We start from the raw sequence: 16,024 nt of genomic DNA on the forward strand, positions 1-16,024 counted from the left end.
TAATTGTTAACAATCAAGCAACCTAGTTAGGAAGATATTGTAGATCATTAAATTATCTTGGACTGAAAATGATGATTTGAATATAAAATAAATATAAGTTGAGGGTCACAGGAAACATGTTTGAGTAATGAATAAAAACTCAAGAAACCTATATTGAACATATTTCAGATTACAAATTACAGTGAGTTTAAATGAACACTATTGTTGCTGGAGAATTTCTCTCCAACTCCCGCCACCAAGTCCGGCCAGTCTCAGAGCCCACTTATAAAATAAACACACAGACTCTTACATTATTTAAACTGCTTGGCCATTAGCTCAGGCCTGTTATTGTCTAGCTCTTACTCTTATATTTAGCCCATTTCTATTAATCTTTACTTTGCCACGTGGCTTGTGGCTTACCGGTACTTTACATCTTCCTTGTCCTGATGGCGGCTGGCCGTGTCTCTCCCTCAGCCTTCCACTTCCCAGAATTCTTTTCCTTGTCCCGCCTATACTTCCTGCCTAGCCAATGGCCAATCAGTGATTTATTTACTGACCAATCAGCAACACACTTGACATACAGACCATCCCACAGCACTTCCCCTTTTTCTTTTCTTAAAAAGGAAGGTTTTAACTTTAACATAGTAAAATTACATATAACAAAACAATTATCAAGCAAGAATTACAGTTACAATATTAAAGAAGAGATCCTATCTATCTTATATTTGTAAGTTTAAGGTTTTATATCTAACTTATCTTTTATTATAACTAAGGAAAATTGTAAGTATCTAGTCTTTAACCACATTAAAGACCTCAGAAGGATATACTACTACCTGAGAAATGGAGAAGGATATAAGCAACTTTCAGGAGTCTTGTAGGGTAGACAGAGACAGCTGGCAGCCTGGACAGTCATTCAAAGTTCTCTTGTAAAGTTGGGGCATCTGTCTTCAGCCCACAGGCCTAGAGTCTCTTATTCACTTTTCTCTGTGTCCTGTAGAATGTCTGGCAGTTTTCTCTGCAAAGCAGGAACCTGAAGGACCATTTTGTCAAGCAAAGTTCAGTGGTCACCTTTGTATGGGTCCTGCATGTCCAGTTGATCAGGCAGTCCAGGCAAGAACAGTTTCTTGCCCAAATGGCTATTTTTGTCAAGGTGAAGATAAACTCCGTATGGAGTGTCTTCGATGCCCATCCTCCTCTCTGAAGTAAATCGGTGCTGTCAGGAGCAGACATGTCTCACTGTCCAGAAAGTCTAAACTTTTAAAACATTTTAAATGCCATATTCTGTAGGTCTTTGAAGTGTTTGAAGACTACCTATCTATCTGAAATATATCTATGTATACCTAAAAGACTTAACTAACATGGCTACAAATATGATTATCATAGATGACTAATTATTAATCTATTTTTTAATTATCCATTATAATTTTAAATGAGTTACATAAACATAATACCTCAAACAAGAATAGAAATATATATACAGTATAACAAAATTAAGTTTAAATTTGTATCAATAAACTAAAATCTATAGCAATGTAAAACATTTTAAACAAGTTGTTACTCTTTAAAAGTAGGTTCATTAATCTACTTTCATCCTATCATATCTAAACTACCCCCCTTTTTGTTTTAGAAAGAGATTGTATTTATAATCAACCTGATTTAAATAAAAATATTGTTTTTTCTCTGTCCCACACCAGAGGGCTCTTCTGATTTGGGACACAAGAATCTCTTAACCATTTTTTTTTTTTTTTTGAGCAATATGTCTGGGTTTAGAGGGGGAGTGAGCCAATTCCATCTCTAAAGCCAGCTTGGTATATTTGGGAATTGGGGCGTAGCTTCTCTTACTACTTCCTGCTGGAGGGGGGCGCTGTATCTTATGGAGACAGAAAGAAAATTTTAGGATCATGGAGTAGTCCGTGAGGCTGTATATCTGAGCCAGTTGACTTGAAACCATTCTGGATGTTGAATCATCTGGGCCATGGTGTCATTGGAGACCTTTCAGGGGGTCTTGGCTGGTCAAACCTGATGTATCTTAATCTGGAACAAATCCATAGTCTCTGGCTTTCTGTGGAAACAAGAGCAGAGACTCTTTTCCAAAGCAACATATCCTTATATCCAAATTTTGAAGTCAAGGTACCTTTAAAATATACATTTTGGCATAACTCAACAGCTTTTACAATCAAATGTTTTTCTGCAGTTACGAATATCAAAGAGAACATAATCCAGATTCTTTGTGTGGTAGCCATCTTTACGTGGCTTATTTTTTTATATTGGTTGAGCCTATTGCTTTAAACTGCAGCCTTCTAAGCCTAAAATGGCGCAGTGGCTGCTGGCTCCGCCCACTTCAGCTTCCCAACATGGCGGCGGTCCGCTTTCCGCCAGCTCTGGGAGCCATGACTCTCAGAAATAGTGGGTCTACACTTTTACCAAAGTAGCGTGTAGCCCAGAAACCTCTTTTTTTGTTTTGTACTAGCAAAGGCTAAATTCACCACACAGTTTAATGTGCTACTTGCAGAGGCCTCATTCCCGCCATACTGCAGGTTGAGCATGCACGCCAGGAACCCGCCAGTAGCTCAAACCGGCAGCTGCCGCTTATTTGAGAGAGACAATTAGGAAGCTGTTTTTAGGTCCGTTTTAGAATCTTTTTTCTAAGTTTTTAGGTGGAAACTCTTGCCCCACGTTGGGCGCCATTTGTTGCTGGAGAATTTCTCTCCAACTCCCGCCACCAAGTCCGGCCAGTCTCAGAGCCCACTTATAAAATAAACACACAGACTCTTACATTATTTAAACTGCTTGGCCATTAGCTCAGGCCTGTTATTGTCTAGCTCTTACTCTTATATTTAGCCCATTTCTATTAATCTTTACTTTGCCACGTGGCTTGTGGCTTACCGGTACTTTACATCTTCCTTGTCCTGATGGCGGCTGGCCGTGTCTCTCCCTCAGCCTTCCACTTCCCAGAATTCTTTTCCTTGTCCCGCCTATACTTCCTGCCTAGCCAATGGCCAATCAGTGATTTATTTACTGACCAATCAGCAACACACTTGACATACAGACCATCCCACAGCACACTATAAGTTAAAATAATTTATCAGAGTAAATATTAATATGTTTTCTTGAAATTGAGGAAATATGAGGCTTGCATAGACACTTAATACAGTTACAAATCTTATAGAGAATGGAGAAATAGGAATGAAAACTATTCTTGGATTATAGAAAAGGAAAGAAAGCTTAAGTTAGAAATTATTCAGACTGATTAAATTCATCCCCACAGATGAAACAGGAAGAGTTCGATGTAGAAAGCAACATTTCCACAGTAATGCAATTTGTCCTGCTGGGATTCGCTGCTCTTCCGAACCTCCAAGGGATTCTGTCTGCAGTGTTCTCCATCATTTATCTGATTATCCTCATTGGTAATTGCCTCATAATATTAATAACTAGGCTTGACCGTGCATTGCAGAAACCCATGTATTTTTTCCTGGCAAATTTTTCCTCTCTGGAAATCTGTTACATATCAGTTACTGTCCCAAGGATTCTGTTCAACATTTGGACACAGAATAGAAACATTTCTGTGCTGGCTTGTGCTGTGCAGATGTGCTTCTTCCTTATGTTGGGAACTGATGAATGTTTCCTCCTGGCTGTCATGTCCTATGACCGCTATGTGGCCATCTGCAACCCTCTGCACTATCCTCTGGTGATGAACCAGAGAAAATGCACTCAGCTGGCTGCTGGTTCCTGGCTCAGTGGCATCCCAATCCAGATTGGGCAAACTTGTTGGATATTCTCCATGCATTTCTGCAATTCTAATAAAATAGATCACTTCTTTTGTGACATACCCCCCATACTCAAGCTGGCCTGTGGGGACACTTCCATGCATGAGCTGTCTGTCTATGTGGTTGTTATGGTGGTGGCTGCACTCCCCTTTATACTGGTGCTTACCTCCTACAGTAAAATTATTGCCACTATTCTGAGGTTACCAACAGCCAAAGGGCAGGCAAAAGCCTTCTCCACATGCTCTTCCCACCTCCTTGTGGTGGTTTTGTTTTATGGCTCTGGTACCATTACCTACTTGAGGCCAAAGTCCATGCATTCTCCTGGAACTGACAAACTCCTCTCTCTGTTCTACACAGTTGTGACCCCCATGTTTAATCCACTGATATACAGTCTTAGGAACAAGGAGGTGATTGCCGCACTGAGAAAGTTAATACTCCAAAAGTAAGGCCTTGTGTTAGCATCGAAGTGTTTTATTTTCTTGCATTACTTGTCACTCACACGTTTTGAAATATTTTATTCTCATATTGAGGAGGCAATCATTTTCATTTTATAATGCATTTTTCAAACATATTTTCTTGTGCAGTTTCTTATACTTAATTGTGCATTAGGCAAGTTCATCCATCCTTGGTAAACCCTCTCAGAAGAAAAATAATGTTTATTTTTAAAAACCAAATTTCAAAATTACACCTTTTTGTTTTAAATCTGTGGAATGAATTCAAAATTTGATGTCCATATCTTAAAGCTAATAGAAAATTATGCCTGAAAATTTTCATGCCTATATTTTCTGGTAGTCTTCTATGATTCTGAAGCATATAGAGCAATACCTACCAATAGAAATAGAATAATGAATGCTTATTGAGTAAGTAAGTAAGTGATAGGTGAATTATCAGTAAGTCTTTCGAAACGCTACTAAAAGGTTCTGAAAAAACTGCAAATTTTCCAGCCTCAGTTCCTATTTGAGTTTATTTGTTTAAGTGATTCTGCTCCACTATGGGATAATTTCATAACAATACCAAAGGGAAAGCTGAGATCCACATCCTTTCTCCAAATTAGTATGAGATCACTTCATGGTATAACACAACACTATTAACATACTCACTATTTTTGCACTTATTTTTCTCCTTTGTTATGGTAAACCTAGATTATTTTACTATGAAGTTCTGCTGTTGTTTTTGCTGTTGCTGTTTTTCCTTTTTCAACTACAATTCAAACATCAACTCTTCTGTTTCTTCATGTTTAAAAAAAATAAATTCCCTCAATTTAAATGTGAATGCAAGTACTTGTGTTATTTCAGGATTTGCTGAAGTACAAACAGTTATGTTGTATCTGCATATATGTGCTTTTTCTTTTCACCCTGACTAGGGGCACTAAAATTATTCAGACATTAAATTGTTCTGCATAGCAAAATTAAACATCGATCAACATAATCATACATTTCATTTATTCCATCCCAGATTTCCAAATTTGCAACTCATTTTGGAGGAGGTTGTGTCTTTTTCTGAAGTGGTGCTGCCATTGCTAAATTGCCCCTGCTCAGTAAGTGAACTTCAGGGCATGTGCAGACTAAGAGCCAAATGAAATTAAGTGGTTAAAAAAATGAAATAAAAATAGAAGGGTGGTACTTGGGCAGAAGAAAAGTGTCATCAGGTCTTTGAGAGGTAAGAGTGAATAATGGAAGTAATATGATCACAGTACAATGAATATATACATATATATATATATGTATATAATTGGTAGAAAGAGCTGCTAAATTAAAAAATAAAGAAAATTAATTGATTTAAAGAATTATTAAAGTATTTCTGTTTTATAATAAAGGAATAGTTTTTTTTAACAGATGGTAATACAAAATAGAAAAAACACATGCACAAAACCACATACGTATGCAATTGCACAGTAAATTGACAATGACTTCAATATTAAAGGTTAAGCTTTAGAATCAGGGGAAAAAACATGTTAAGTAATTGTAAATTATGTTATCTAAAGTATAATCCATAAAATAAAATGATTTAACTGGATTTTAGCAAAACTTAGATAATTGATTTTGAAGATAACTTTTTTTAAAAAATGGGAAATGTTTGCAAATTAATTACATAACAAGAGGAATATTCACATAATATTTACCCCAAACTCTTAGCTATAGATGAAAATCCATAATAAACAAACATGAAAAATAATTGAATATATTCTCTACCCAAAGAGGTATGCAAATGATAGAAATGTCTTACAAAATATGGTTACCATCATTAACCATTAAGATTCGTATAACCCCAATGAGTATAATGGTAAAGTAAAGTATATATTAATGGCTATAACTAAGACAAAATAAATCACAAATGATAGAACTCAAAATTGACGAAATATATAACTTTTGCATACTGACAACTTTCAATGTGTAGATAGACTGCCTCTCTAATGTAATTGTGTCTGTATCTACAAGTTAGTATTTTACTTACATAAAATATCCCTTAGCCTATATTAAGCATCCTCTTCCATTTGTTTTTGAACTATTTTCCATATGGTTATGTCTACATAAAGGTTATACATATGCATTCTGTAATTTATAATCATTATAAGATGAGAAATCATCATTCTAGTTAACTTGATCTGATTAAGCATATGTTTCAGTCACTTATTGGAGCTTTAGATTTATAAACTGAGGGATACTAAAGGCAGCAATTGTCTTCTCTGGTCCTCTAGGGGGTGAGCAAGAAACTGATCTTTCAATAAACTCTTTCTGCTTGCTATGGTTTTGTGACTAAATTTACAGAAGTAATTGTGTGCAGATAGTCTGCACACTATTTGGCATTTTTACACACAAAAGACATAATTGCCATGCCTTATTACCATCCATTATTCTTTATTTATTATTATTCTTTATTCTACCTTTATAATGTAGAGAATATAGAGGCTTGGCTGGAACACAAAACATAGAGAAGAAAGAGTAAGTAGGGTTGAAGATCATGTAGATGCCTGAACAATTTTTGATTTCTGATACCTCTTTTTTTCAATGATAGAAAAATAAAATTCATCTTACATTAAGGCATTTGCCTATTTGTCACCATTTTAAAGAATATCTCACTTAATTCATAAATCATATAAAGTCATAATATGTTGATGTTTTCAAAGGTCATATTACTTGATTACAAAATGGTAGAGGTTGAAAATCATATAGATTAGTGCAATCCTCTACCATCACCATGGGAACTCCTTTTTGTATTAGCTGGTAATTAATAAAGACTTCCAACGTTGGCAACATGTATAAAATAAGTGAATGTGGAGTACTCAGCACTAAATGAGATACCTATATTACACCTACTCCTCTCAAGGCTAACTTTGTGAAGAAATAATTTAAGAGCTAGAGGAAGTTGACATCCAAAGCAAATCAGTACTTTTTGGGCATAACAGGACTGTAGCATACATTAACTCATAGCAGATGGGACTACATGCACAAGACTTGGAAAAGATCAAGCCAACATAACTGTCAGCATGGAACAGGGAGGGCTCTATTAAGCCCCAACACTATCTGAGAAACTATTGGCAATTGATGGCCGCTTAGGAATGAGGAATGCATTTCATTCAGGGATGTGGTGCCTAAATGGTTGTCTATACTCAGGTAGATATCTCTAAACCCGTACACATACATGCAGTACAAACTTAACTCAGGGAGAAGAAGGGAGTTTGGGTGTTGAGAGCAAAAAGTGGTGGTGGAGATGGGAAGAAATTGAAGAAGAGGGTATGCAGAGTTGATTTAACCAAAACATATATATATATATATATATATATATATATATATATATATATATATATATATATATATATATGCATGGAATTCTTAAAATAACCTGTCTGGATATTAGTTTGTTGTTTCCATCTCTTTGAGTGACAGGCAGAATTAATATCTCAGTTAGAAGGTTGCATGGGAAAAGAATTCATCCCCAGGGTAGTGAATCTTATTACTTAAGGAATATAGTTACTTTATAATCTGAGACATTTGAGAAGGCAGTTAGCAAGTGTTTTAAATAAACTTCATGAGATGAAAACTATCTTTTCCCCTCATTTTGGGGGCAAACCATAATGGTAAGTATTATATGCAGCATAGAATCAAATAGGTAAGTGTGAAATTATTTGTCAAGTACAAGGTTATTTGTACAAGTATACAAACACCAGAAAACAACACTCAATTACAGAGAATTAGATAAAACTTTAATGCTTAAATTTTAAACACTGATTGAGATAGACTTTGTACATTTCTGGATATAATTGCTAAATAATCACATGAAAGAAATGGAAAGTACTTGATTGCAAAGCAAGCTTAAATAGTAAATATTATCACAACGTCACCAATATCTTTATTTGACTCGCAATATTTATTAAGGAAATAATCTTTTTAAGAGATACTCAGATATTTTGTGTATTTCAAGTCTAGAAATAAGGTCTCCAAAAAGCACAATTTTATATAACCATTAAGTAAGTTAGATAGTGGATAATATTAAATTGGCTTACATCTTATCACGCTTGTTTTAAAAGGCTTCCTTTATTTTCTATCTTGTTTTCCTATCTTAGTCTTTTTCTTCAATTGGAATGAAACTGTGAGTGTCACATGGTGATGGTACTTCACAGTAGTATGGAGAAAGCTTAGTCTGAACTTGAAACCATTCCACAGTAATGTCACTACTTACTTAAATTATAGATATCCTAGCAACTCAGTAATCAGATTTCCTACAAAAGCATCTACTTATGTTTTAGCTCGTTCTTCTTTTTTTATTTTATCTGATAAGTTAATTGTATGCGTTCTGGAGTAATGGAATTCTGATATAATACATTGATATATTACCCTGGTATAATCTGAGTAAATTATTGTCAGAAATATGCATAATTCCTTTATGATGACTATGTTCAAAAACAGTTTTGTTACATTTTTAACCAGAAACACAATATAAATTTCTTAAGTCTCTGCTTTTCAATAGAAGTGTATGTGTAGAATGTGTAGAAGTGTAGAATGATGATGTGGTCTCTCCCTGTTATAGTGAGCTACTTAGTTTCATTTTCCTGTTACTTACAACATAATATGAACATAAGATTGCTCATAATATAAATAATTCCTTGATATACATGATTAATACATGATTGAATTGGTAGAAAATAATTCACCCAAATTCTTACTCGCAACCATTATCTGACCACAAACACAGACACATATGTAAGATGTGCTTAAAGTGCAACTGGTGTGTGCCAGAACTTCAACTGTGAACAACAGCTTGTTTTGGAGGACTATTCATGTGAAATAGGTACTTTAATGTGCAATATTTTATTCAGTAAGTTAATAAATTATTTTTGTAAAACAGAATTCTATTTGTTAAACATCAGGTTTAGATAAAATATAGTGACTTAAAAATTTTAATCAATATTTAGACATAAGAAAAAAATAACATAAGCATGAACACACATTTGTGCACACAAACACACACACACAGTGACAATACTGAATGGGAAAACAAGTTTACTGATAGCAGGATTAGTGAGGAGGTAAATGATTGAAAAAATCCAGATAAACAATACCCAGCTTAAAGTCTATACACAATTTATGCCTGTGGATTTCATATAACTTACATTAGAAGGAAAACAGTTTTGAAATAATTAATATTTTAAGATAATTAATGGCTTTATTTTATTTTTTATTGAAATTACATAGTTTCATAGAACACAAGCCTAGAAAACACCTTGGAGAAACCACAGTAAAATCATAGGACGTTTCAGATACAAATGAATTATACAATTTAAAGTAATATATCTTATCAATGTAAAACATAAAATATATTTAATTATTTTATATATGTGTGTGCCTGAAGGATATGTATGTGCATGCAGTGCCTGCAGAGGTCAGAAGATGCCATCGGATCCCTTGGAACAGGAGTTCCAGGCAGTTGGTTGTGAGCCATCGTGTGGGTACAGGAGACTGAACTTGGGTCTTCTGCATGAGTAGTAAGTGCTCTTAACCTTTGAGCCAACTCTCCAACTCTGATTTATTTGTTTGGAGACAGGGTTTTGTTATTGTCTAGGCTGGCCTCCCAATTCAAGATCCTCCCACCTCAGCCTCCTGGACTGCTAGGATTGCTGGCATACACCACCATACCAGGCCTAAATAAAACTCTTGTTGTGATTAATATTTGTTCCTATTTCTAAGGCCTGTAAGGGCATATCTCGTCATTGTGGTAGTGATAGTTTTAGAGGGCCAGGAAGACCATTATGCTCATTGATTGGTTTCATTTATACAAATGCAGACTTTTTTCTTTCTTCTGAGATAGGTCTCTAATAGCTCAGGCTGGCCTCGCTGTCACCAAGAATGCCCTTGAACTGATCCTTCTGCCTTTATCTCCTGACTGCTGTAATTACAGGTGTGAACTACCACACCCAGTTAATGCTGTTCTAGGGATTTTAGCCAAGGCTTCGTGCATGTAAGGCAATGCTAACAACTGAGCCGTCTCTCCATCGCATAGGTCTCATTCATACTCTCTTAGGTGCTACTTTTGCTTCATTGACTTAATAAGGACGTGAGAAATTCTTCATTCAGGACATCACAACCCTGACTTGGGACGTCATCAGGTGGTGGGTTAGAAATAGTGAAACTTGATTCTTCACATTATTTGCTCTGAGGATCTTCACCTCATAGATGACCAGCCTGGTCTACAGAGCTAGTTCCAGGACAGCCATGGCTACACAGAGAAACCCTGTCTCACCAAAAAGGGAAAAGAAAACAAAAGAAAAAGTATTGTAACAATAAGGACAATAAAGTAAATTATTAATAATGCCACAATAATTAAAAAAAAATCAAAAGTGAAATTAATTCATTCCTTGATACAAGTATAAATGGAAAGCCAGCAAATTAAACCTCATGGGATGTAGAAAAAGCAGCTTAAGAGGGAAGTTTGCAGTAATAAATACTAAAATAAAAAATATATAAAAAAAAACATAAAATATATCTCGGAAGACTAAAAGACCATCTTCTATATGGACTTTTATTAATTATGAAAATGTATTTAATCATAGATTTAGAGCAGTGGAATTTAAACTTTTCATTATTAAAAAGAGAAACTAAACTGTGTGCTGTCAGGAAAATATAAATGAAACTAAACAGGCCAAAATCAGAAGTGATGTCTATTTGTGATTAATATTTTCCATAGGTGAATCATGAAGAGCTCAAAACCGTAGACAATGTTTCCACAGTGATGCAGTTTGTGCTGTTAGGATTTTCTGACCTTCCCAACCTCCAAGGATTTCTATTTGCAGTGTTTTCTGTTGTTTATATAATTATCCTTATTGGAAATTCCCTCATAATAGTAATAAGCAGTGTGGACCCTGCATTACAGAAACCGATGTATTTTTTCCTGGCAAATTTTTCCTCTCTGGAAATCTGTTACATATCAGTTACTGTCCCAAGGATTCTATTCAACATCAAGATGCAGGACCGAAGCATTTCGGTGACGTCCTGTGCCACTCAGTTGTGCTTCTTCCTTGTTTTTGGAACTACTGAATGTTTGCTGCTGGCTGTGATGTCCTATGACCGCTATGTGGCCATCTGCAACCCTCTGCACTACATTCTGATCATGAACCCAACAAAGTGCACCCATCTGGCAGTGGGATCCTGGCTCAGTGGCATTCCCGTCCAGATAGGGCAAACATGTCAGATATTCTCTCTGCATTTCTGCAATTCTAACCAAATAGACCACTTCTTCTGTGACATACCTCCCATACTCAAGCTGGCCTGTGGGGATACTTCCATTCATGAGCTGTCTGTCTATGTGGTTGTTATGGTGGTGGCTGCACTGCCCTTTATACTGGTGCTTACATCCTATAGCAAAATCATTGCCACTATTCTGAGGTTACCAACAGCAAAAGGGCGGGCAAAAGCCTTCTCCACATGCTCTTCCCATTTGCTAGTGGTCGTTTTGTTTTATGGATCAGCTACAGTTACATACTTGAGGCCAAAGTCCATGCATTCTCCTGGAACTGACAAACTGCTCTCTCTGTTCTACACAGTTGTGACCCCCATGTTCAATCCTCTGATATACAGTCTTAGGAACAAGGAGGTGATTGCAGCTCTAAAAAGGTTATTTCTTAAAGCATAGTGTTAGGCATTTACTTTAAATGTTTTTTTTGCTGTTTTTTGGTTCCATTTTTAGAGAAACATCTTAACTCTGTTTATGCTTGCTTTGAGAATATAATCACTTAGCACTTATGTATGTTTAAACCATTTGTATAGATACTATGCAAATTATCTATCTTCAATGATCTATGCCTAGGGAAAGTATTTTCTCAATAAAAGATTTTAATGTGGTTGCCTTTCCTCTTTGTAGAAAGAAACAAAATACAAAATGTTATTGTTCATGGATTAAATTTAATGGGAAATTGATTACTTATTATCCATTTACATATATATATATATATATATATATATATATATATTAGTCTTTGCTTCTATACTTTATAGATCAGTAATTATCAATAATAAGTTATTATGGAATATTACTTCTACATGTAAATGAGTGAACATATAAATATGTTAGTCTGCCATAAATTAGAGTCTAAGCAATAACTATGCACTTTACAGTAGCTATTGTAGTACATTAATGTAACTGCCCATGCATTGATGTAGATTACACATATACCAATACTGAGAGAGAAGTTAACAAAATCCTGTCTCTCTAGTAAATCCTCATGACACTGCACCATAAAACAGCATTTCTACCCTGCTTAAATGCTTTACTCCTGTTCATATTTTGCCATCTTTCACTATTTTTGACAATATTGTTTTCTTTATAATATTTTATATCTTTCCTAATTACACTACAAAAGTGCACTCTTAGCCATCTTAAATATTTCAAATTATCATATATATATTAACAGATTGCATTTTCGTATTCAGATATGTGTACACACACACACACACACACACACATGCACGCACACACATATATAAATATATATTTGAATATCTAAAGTAAAAGATGCCCTGAATTTAAGAAATAAAGTAAAAGGGATACATGGGGTATAGAGGGAGGAAAGAGAAGAAAGAAAATGGTACAATTATATTATTATTTCAAAAATAATTCTTAAGCAATCAAAGAACTTAAATCTGAAAGCAGCTTCTGAAGTTTTTTGGGATTTTCAGGATCTTCTCAATCTACACAGTGCATTATTCAGCTTAAATAGTCTTCAGATTTTCATCATTCCCGATGTTCCTAATATTACTAAAACTTTGAATTGACTTGTCAAGGAAAATGAACAGCAACTAATAGAACCATAAATTCCCATCCTTGCAATAGTAGATTCTCAAGTTATCAATTCATTGAGAGGGAGTTTTCAATTCACCTTAACATTTTTTCATTTTTTAGGTTTAGGAATGATTATGCACTTCAGTACAACAGTAAAAGTTACTGCACTGCACATAGTTATTTTTCTCCTTCGTCTAATCATTTGAATTCTGAATATTAGTGTGATGGATTATATTTATTCATTCATGTTTCTTACTCCTGAAAGTGCATATGTGTATATCACTTGTTACTTACTGTTTTATATGCTTCAATAATTTGCCATGATGAATAAGTAAAAATCATGTGAGTGAAAAATGTGATGTTAAACAGAATGTTCATGGCAAAAGTTTTTCTGTTCTTTGATTATTTTCTGAAGTTTATTAAAGGATAATAATTTTATGAGTATAATTTTATTTCATGGGTTCATATAACAGAATTTTCATATTCAAGTAAAGTGCTGAGTAGTTGGGTGTCTGTATGATAACCTGTGTATGTTGTGGTGTCCTGACAGTATGTGCCCTTTTATCATTCATGTGCATCCTACTGGAAACAACACATAGTAAACCAGGAAGAAGAAAATGATGAGCATTTGATTAGCAAAATTCTGAAGTGCTGGCTGTATTTAGAAACATTTTGTGAAGGTCAGAGAGGCTCTGTTTTATGTTTAAATATTTTAAGATTATTATATAAGATTATTATAAAGGAGATGGAAAGTCTACTATAACAAATTTTTTACTGTTTTTTCATATTTTATTAAAAATGTTTTTGAAACATTTTGATCAACTAGTTCCCTGCCCCGACTCCCAACAGATCCCCTCCAACTCCTTACTCATCTAGTATCATGTGCTCCCTCTCTCTCTCTCTCTCTCTCTCTCTCTCTCTCTCTCTCTCTCTCTCTCACTCACTCACTCAGTCTCTCTTTGTCAATGAAAAAGAATAATAAAAAATCCAAACAGATAATCTAGTAAACAGTAAATGAGTAAGACAAATTATACCAAAACATATATACAGTTCTTGCACAAACAAACCTACTTGTTTACTCTTTTGAATAACCCATCTTTCATTATTTTATCATGGTTTAATCTTAAGTATCCTCTAAAATCAGTGCATTAAATATGTTATCTATGACCACATTGGGAAATGCTTCAAAATACAGGAAGCAGAACACCTTATGTACATATTCAATCAGATAAATATTGCTAACTCCAGCCCCAACTCTGAATCCACTCTCGAATGCCTCCACCATCATGGTGCTTTGTTTTGCACAATCATAGAAAACAAAATATCCAAGTAATCATGAAACAACAGACTCTAAAACTTTGTAGTAAGATAAACCATAATTACTTCCCATTGTTCCTCTCAGATATTTTATCATGGTCTTTGAAATCTAACTAATAACTTAGACAATAAAGACATTGTTTCAAATATGCATTATTTTTCTGGAAAAATATTAAAAAAATAATATAAACCCCAGAAATTAGCAAAAAGTGAACACAGAGGAATTTGAATCATGAGGGACATAGCCATCATGCCACAATAATGCCATAGGAAACATTAATGAATATGTCAGCAATAGATCCAATTAAATAAAGACCATAATAATGAGTCAAAAGTTGACTATAGATAGTGCAATAGGCAGAATATGGCTCACCTAGAAATACCCACATTTTATCTATGAAACCTCCATACAGGCTACCTGATACTACAAAGAATTTTTGAAGATGTCACTAAGATTTCAACTTCTTGTCAAGATTAGTTTACGCAAGAAAGCCACGACTCAGCTACAAGCCCAAAACCAGAAAAAAAGAAAGAAAGAAAGAAAGAAAAAAGAAAGAGTTTGTGGAATTTTCTTATGTTGCCATCTTGATAGAATTAGAATCATCATGAAAACAAATCTTTCAACTCTATCTCAAATCACTTCCTAAGCTCAGGGATATTTTTTAATTTCTTTATGTGTATCTCAAGTACACAATATGTTGCTATGAGTTTCTTATAAACAGAAAAATAGTGACTCAAGTTAATCCATAAAACCACATTATTTCTGCATCTACTAGTCTTTCCTATTTTGCTTTTGAGGTATATTCATGATACTGTAGCATTAGAAAATTTTTGTGAATTATCTAGTTCAATTGTTTATGGAAATGGAAGAGGCAACAGGAGAAACTGCATGCATTTAAATGGCTCAAAGACTAATAGTCAAAACTTAAATCTGGGAAAAGATTCATTGATTATCACAATTTTCATTTAGAAAATAACATGAACTAATGTGATGAAAGTGAAGGCATTACTAGTTGAAGAAATATACTATTTTTATCTTCTTTATCGGTTCCTTTTCTGGCATGGGCTCAGGTAAATATTCACATCAGCTAGATAATATGCATGTCAGTCATATTTCCATATTTTCTTATGTTATTTTCCATCTGCATTTCACGTTTGTCACTATACATTAGTCCTTATAAAATTTTATAAAATAGAAATTGTATAGTATATGATATTTTGTTGTTTCTTTCACTCACCATAATTATTTTGCACTTCAAACACACTTTTGTAAGTCTCAACAGTTTATCCTTTAGCTAATGTATCTTCTTTTTTTTTTACTTTATTTAATAACTTTTTAATTAAGAAAAATTTTTCACTCATTTTACATACCAATCAAAGATCCCCCTCTTCCCTCCTACTGCCCCCCCAGCCTCCCCCTCCCAACCCACCTCCCCTCTCCCCACCCCCAAGAAGGCAAGGCCTCCTATGGAGAGGCACATCCAGTAGAGGCAAGCTGAAGCCCTTCCCCCTGCTCAAGGCTGCACAAGGTGTCCCATCATAGGTAGTGGGCTCCAAAAATCCCGCTCATGCACCAGGGATGAATTGTGATCCTACTGCCAGGAGACCCCCAAGCAGATCAAGCTACACAATTGTCTTGCTATGCAGAGGGCCTAGTCCAGTCCCATGCAGGCTCCACAGTCATTGAT

The 16,024-nt window shown here is 34.8% G+C and overlaps 2 protein-coding genes across 2 annotated transcripts; both read left to right on the forward strand.

The window, feature by feature from the left end:
* The first annotated feature begins 2,010 nt into the window (after positions 1-2,010).
* On the forward strand, positions 2,011-4,192 carry LOC131909329 (olfactory receptor 10AG1-like). The gene is made up of 2 exons (XM_059260847.1): positions 2,011-2,029; positions 3,261-4,192. The coding sequence occupies exon 2, from the start codon at positions 3,293-3,295 to the stop codon at positions 4,190-4,192; it is 900 nt and encodes a 299-aa protein (XP_059116830.1). The 5' UTR covers positions 2,011-2,029; positions 3,261-3,292.
* Positions 4,193-10,934: 6,742 nt separating this feature from the next.
* On the forward strand, positions 10,935-11,873 carry LOC131909328 (olfactory receptor 10AG1-like). The gene has a single exon (XM_059260846.1). The coding sequence runs from the start codon at positions 10,974-10,976 to the stop codon at positions 11,871-11,873; it is 900 nt and encodes a 299-aa protein (XP_059116829.1). The 5' UTR covers positions 10,935-10,973.
* Positions 11,874-16,024: the final 4,151 nt, after the last annotated feature.

The sequence above is a fragment of the Peromyscus eremicus genome, chromosome 4 (genome assembly GCF_949786415.1).
Source record: "Peromyscus eremicus chromosome 4, PerEre_H2_v1, whole genome shotgun sequence".
Lineage (NCBI taxonomy): Eukaryota > Metazoa > Chordata > Mammalia > Rodentia > Cricetidae > Peromyscus > Peromyscus eremicus.